The following is a 6,137-nucleotide window of genomic DNA, read 5'->3' as shown; positions in this document are numbered from 1 at the left end:
TCCACGTAAAGAGAACCAAAAACATCAACAACAACAACAAACTAGCTACCAGTATTACAAACCACAATCTATCAAATCGATAAGCACAAGCTGAGATCTCCACCAACAAACTGAAATCATCAACATTCATATTGAAAGAATCTTATACCTCTTAGTTAGTGAGAAGTTGTAAAACTCACGATTAACCTTCGTACAAATTATCATTCTTTCAAATAGACAACATCTACCTCGTTGACACCAATCAAACCTCCATTCCCTTTTCAGCAACTTATATTAGGAAGAAACAACACACACCAACAAAAAGAGACCAAAAACCAACTATAAACCCACCCTCTTGTGATAGAAGTTGGCATAAAGGTTATAGAAAAGAATTCGCACTGACAAATAAATAAAAGCTCATACAAGGAAAATCTAGGAGAGAAAATTGAAAAATTGTTGTTCTAACTCTGTCTCTCGCACACATATTTTGAAGATATCAATGCAAAATTACTTTTTAGAGAATGTCACTCCAAGGTCTATAAAGGGATATATTTGCAATCAAAACTCGAAGCATTCTAAAAAATCATTGCAGGAATAAGGTCCTTAAATGTAATAAATTTTGTGTTGATTACAAAAAAAACCCACCAATGCAGGTGGCTGAACCGCCTAGGTGGTTGTCTTCCCATCGGTGATAGTGGTGGCTTCGACACCAACAACAATGCCAAGCTTTTTTTTTCATTTTTAATGTGACAGGGAAACTTTAGTAATCAACACACACAACTTTATTATAAATAAGGATTTTAAGCCTATTGTGAAGTTTTAGTTTTAGTTTTTTTTTTTTAGCCTTGCATACAATTATTCCTTTTAAAAGGGCCCTGCATGATATTCTCCCATGATTTTTCCTTCTAAAACAACGAAGTCACGCCTTACTAGTCTCGGGAAAAAAAAGAAAGAAAGAAAGAAATTTTAAGTGGGATTACTTTAACAGAAACTCACAATGAAGGACCCTTAAAGATAATTAATTACACTAGAAGACCAAATAATTTTGATATTATTCTACAGGATCAAAGCACCCACTTTGTTGTGAAAAGACACAAATACCTTCATGTGTATACTATATAATCTTTTAACAACTCCCTATGCAAAAAAAAAAAAACTAGTCCCATTCACATTTTAACGACAATCATTTTTTTATTAACAATTTTAAAAAAATTAACTTAGTGGTAAAGAACAGTTGTTGTGATTTGTGAACAAACCCTTATTTAAAAAAAAAAATAAATCTAATTTTCATTCTAACGGCAACCAATTTTATTATTAACAACTTCAAAAAATTAACTTAATGGTGAGAGGAACAAATGTTGTGATTTGATAAATAAGTTTTAATTTGAAAAAAAATAAGTACTATTTTCATTCTAATAACAATCAATTCCTTTATTAATAACTATAAAATATTAATTTACTTGAGGAATTGCTATAATTTGATTAACAAGTCTATATTTGAAAAAAAAAACAAGTTTTATTATCATTTTAAGAACAATCAATTCCTTGACCACAACAAAAATATATCAAGGATAGACTTATCTTTTCACAGTAAATTTTAATCACATTTAGGTTTTTTGGTTCTGTAGAATAATATTATAATCTTTTGGCCCTGCAACATAATTAATTATCTCTAAGGGTCTTTGATTGTGATATTCCCTTACTTTAAGCATCAATCTATCTTAATTCTCTACAGGCAAGAAAAATAAAATAAAATCATATATTAGAGATTGGGATTTAACAGAAGTTTGAATCAGGTGAAGGCAATAGTCAACAGATTCTGCTTGATTGAGAAGCATGGTTTTGGCCACACAACTAGCAAGAACCTTTTATGCACAGCATGTCACAACAGAACCAATCACTCCGAATAACGCCCCCAAATTGGCATCCACTCCACTGAGTACGATGATCTAACACTCACTGTACAATTGAATGACGTGAGGTGTTACTACACACACACACACCTTCATTTTGTAATTATTTTTATTGGCTGTTTAACAAGTAATCGTATTTTATTATCTGTTCAATTGAAAAAAGAGATTCAAATTCAAACAAAACTACACACCGAGATTCAATTCAAAGGAAAAGAGCCACGGCGTGCACGAAACACGAGAAAAAGACACTTCTTTTTATCATAGGAGGTGGTTCATGTTCACATTTGCAACATGGACCATATTATACTAAGCTGGTTGGCTCAAAGATATTTTGTACATATTTCCCTTCTTCAGCCGCCAAGTTTCATCAAGGACCTGATAATGACTCATCACGTAAAATTTTCCTTTCCTCTAAACCTACTTACAAATTAAAGAGGATGGAAGACCCTAAAAGAAGAACCAGAGAGGACCTATCCCACTAAATACACCCAAACCAAACCCCCTCTCGTTTTTACATCTTTCTAAACCAACACATGATTCAGTCCACCGTCCACATGACACATTTACAAACACTTTCCGAACAAATATTTACACTAGGCAGAAAAAAAGACGATGTTTCTCTCTTCTTGCTCTTCAGAGACATTCAAAATTCTTCATGGTGTCGTAGTTCATGTGATCTTCTTTCTATTCCGTAATAATGCATTCTAAAAGCTTCTCTTCCTCTAATTGGATCTATTCTGAAAGATGGATGTGTTTTTCTTTCTAGGCCAGAGCAGGGATGCTGCAATTTCGCCTGTCCCTGTCAAGGCAATCGAACCCCTCGATCCTCACGACCGGATTGTTCCCAAAATTGGCTCGGACACAGCCTCCCTTCCTTGTGGAAGACGCCGGAGACGGTGCTCGAACCGGTGGGGAAGAAGCCCAGACCGGCGGCGACAGCGGGGAGAACTTTTCATCACCAAATCGAGCGTCCTGAATCAATGGGTTCTCTACTCTACTCGGCGGTGACCCGCCAAAAAAGGGGGGCGACGAGGCCATCTGTGTGCATGGTTGTTCTATCCCATAATCACCCTGCAGCCCCAAACATCACCAAGAAAAAATCAACCAAAGACATAAATCTTAGAATCTTAAAAACCACTGATCGTCAGGCAAATTATTTATATTCATATAATGAGGAAATCAACGAAGGAGAGGCCACCTCAGCGAGGATGAAATCCAATGGATCAGACATAGGTTTTGTGTCACATATCTCTGACTGGCAGCTGCAGAATAAACGAAAGAAAGTTTAAATAAACGACTTTATCTTATTAAAACGTGAAGTACAAATCTAACGGGAAAAAGGAACAGCAAAAAGCATATGTAAAATCAAATAGATGAGCAGCTACCTGACATGCCACCAGACGGATCTAACGGGATGGTCGTTAACGGCGACGTTTAAGAGGCTGAGGCGGCGAGGTTTGGGACAAACCACATGGTCTCTGCTGCTCATCTCTTCACGGGTTGCGACGACGACGTTTTGCTTCTGGATCACACAGTGGTTCATCTTCCTTGAGGACTATAAACAATTGGAATAACCTGGTTTCCAAAGCCAAACAATATATAGAGACAAAAGATTTAGGATGATAATCTAAAACTGTAGTATTCAAAACTAAATGACTAAAGAAATATTAGAAGTTTGGACTTATTCAGTATCTTAAACAGTAAGAACAAAGTCGTGCATAAAAATTTGAAAAGCTCGACATTAAGATCTGGTCAAACCAAAACAAGATTAAAAAATTATTACATTTTGAACTTTAAAATTAATATTATCAACCACCCATCGCCGTCCTCCGATAGCTACTAACCCTTACCTAAAGAGTTAATTAAGACCTTGCAGATTATTGGAGGGAAACCATAATAAATTTTAATTATGAAAAATCATTTTTAAAAAAATACGTAGCCAAACAAATTTGAATTTCTGCTCATTCAGAAACCGAATCTGTTTTCTGATTTCTCTTTCCCTTCTTTTCCTTTTTGAGGAAGCGAGAATTTAAATATTTTGAGATAGCGATTGAGCTCTCGCACATCGCAGGATAGATCTGGCGAAACATTCAGCACTCTTTACCTCTAAAGAGAAAATACTTTGCAGTCGAATAGGCCAAAACTTCAACTCTTAATTTTCATTTTCTTAAAACAACCAAAAAAACAAGGAAAAAGGTTGGAGCAATTTGTTGGCCTAGCGGACGTCCAAATCAAAATCTTCATCTTCTCGAAACTCAAAGCACGTAAGCAGAAATACGATCCAGAAGAGAAACGAAATAAGATAAAAGTGATACAAATTCGAATTCAGGAAAAGGGGGAAAAAAATCGGATCTGCGAAGGCAGTTAGGAAATCAACATCAGAAGACTCTGAAAGAGCCAAAAAATACCTGTATGCTTCACTGTACAGTTCTGATACGAAGCCTGAGAAACACTCGAAAAATATTCACCAAAAAATAAAAAAAAAAGAGGTAAGTCAATTAGGATTTGGGTAGGGGTGAGGCTGAGAAAAGAAGAGCTTGAAGAGGATGGGGAAAGAGAAGGTGGGTCAGATTTATACAGGAGGGGAAGAGAGAGAAAGCGAATCAGGAAACGAAAACGGAGAGAGAAAGTGAAAAAGAAAAGTGAGGGAGAGATGAGGCAGGGAGTGAAGGTGGGAGAAAGAAGGAGCAACACAAGGTTCCAACCATACTTGGTCCATGGGTATTTAATATATCTATTTTTTATTGTATTATTTAATATTTATGCTTTTTCCTGTTTAGTCATTTTTTTTTTTTGAAGCATTATAAAAATGAGTCATGCGGGCGGTGCCTCATGCGCGAGACTACATTGAGTTTTGCACCCAGAAGAAAACATTATTTATTAATCTTTTTTTAATTTCTTAATTAGTTTGTCGTGAAAAAATCTTGAAGAATAAATAATTAATTTAATCCAACGGGTGTTTCCTCACGGAGCTTACCACATCGTTACGACTCGCTAGCTGATCTTGACGCGTGTCAATCCTGGATCTGGGTACTATTCATTATTTAAGAGGCCGAAAAAGGAAGAGCAACCAATCACGTGGTGGTGTGAAAACGACGCCGTTTTCAGTTCCAGCGTACTTGACCATAAGGTTTGGGCAACGCGAGAGTTAGGGTTGTACAAAAGTCTTTTAATTCTATTTAATTCAATCTAATTTGAGATGGTCTCAATCTTATTTAGTCTATATAGACACTGGTCTTTCAGGACCAAAAAGACTAAAAAGATCAGACTATTTTTTCGGGTTGGACTGGACAAGAGACCAGGCACCCGGACCACTTGGTCTAGTCCAGTCCTATTAATTTTTTTATTATAATTACAATTAATTTATTTTTGACAAATTTTTAAAGTGTAATTGATGTTAAGGAGATGATTGTATGAAGATTTGTTAAGTTTGTTTCTAAATTGTTGTTGTAATATAGTGTTGTTAAATTTTGTTGAGTACTATTTTTGTTAAAGTTATAAATTTAAATCATTTGGACTATAATAGAAATATTTTTTCTTATTGTTGGAAATTATTATGAATTTATTATTATTATTATTAGAAGTGTTTTTATTATTTTAATTGAGTTTATTATGTTGAAATAAATTATTACCTCTCATAGAATAAAAAGAGAGAAAAAAGCTAAGTGAGTACTGGATTGATAGGACCAGTCTCCCAGTCCTATAGACTAAGTTTGATCTTGTTAATCTTCGAATTTTCATTGAATAAGACTGGATTACGGGTTACCTAACTCAATCTTTTTTATAAAAGAGACTGGACTTTGAGTTAAGGTGAAGTCCAATACCATCATATTTTTTGTGCAGCCCTAGCCAGAGTCACACCAGAGACATGCCGTCCAGTGAATCAAGTCATGAACACAATATTGAATTGTTTAAAATTCTCTGCCAAAAAATGTTTAAAATTCAGTTTATTAAAAAAAAAGCTAAATATATTCAGCTCAATTCGATATTTTAATTATTTAAATTCAATTGATTCGTGAGCAGCTTAATTCGTCTGTACTTCTGTTGGGCCTTTGCCGCCCAACAACATTGTGATCTTAAAAAATAAACAAAAAGTTGATTGAGATGGGAAATAATTAAAAATAAAAGGATTGTTTCTTTTTTATTTAAAGCAAGTAGATCTGGATCTGTATTTGTAAAATTTGTGAATTCAAGTGGTAATAGTGATGGGGAAATTCCGCACAAATCTGGGCCTAATTCTGTCTA

General features: G+C 34.8%; 1 protein-coding gene across 1 annotated transcript; it reads right to left on the bottom strand.

The window, feature by feature from the left end:
* Positions 1-2,045: 2,045 nt before the first annotated feature.
* On the bottom strand, positions 2,046-4,576 carry LOC129311660 (uncharacterized). Its single transcript, XM_054954055.1, has 4 exons — positions 4,301-4,576; positions 3,278-3,467; positions 3,091-3,154; positions 2,046-2,963 (listed from the first exon to the last, which is right to left on the bottom strand). Exons 2-4 carry the CDS (start codon positions 3,433-3,435, stop codon positions 2,655-2,657), a joined length of 531 nt encoding a protein of 176 aa, XP_054810030.1. The 5' UTR covers positions 3,436-3,467; positions 4,301-4,576; the 3' UTR covers positions 2,046-2,654.
* Positions 4,577-6,137: the final 1,561 nt, after the last annotated feature.

The sequence above is a fragment of the Prosopis cineraria genome, unplaced genomic scaffold (assembly GCF_029017545.1).
Source record: "Prosopis cineraria cultivar Desert tree isolate PC_DT_omini unplaced genomic scaffold, ASM2901754v1 PC5, whole genome shotgun sequence".
In the NCBI taxonomy this organism is placed as follows: Eukaryota; Viridiplantae; Streptophyta; class Magnoliopsida; order Fabales; family Fabaceae; genus Prosopis; species Prosopis cineraria.
The sequence above is the reverse complement of the archived record's forward strand: the minus strand, read 5'-3'. Positions and strand labels throughout refer to the sequence as shown.

Coding starts and splice junctions, on each gene's coding strand:
- LOC129311660 (XM_054954055.1), bottom strand. CDS start 3,435: ATGAACCACTGTGTGATCCAGAAGCAAAACGTCGTCGTCGCAACCCGT. Junction 3,155..3,277: donor TCCGTCTGGTGGCATGTCAG/GTAGCTGCTCAT, acceptor TTTATTCTGCAG/CTGCCAGTCAGAGATATGTG. Junction 2,964..3,090: donor TGGATTTCATCCTCGCTGAG/GTGGCCTCTCCT, acceptor TTGGGGCTGCAG/GGTGATTATGGGATAGAACA.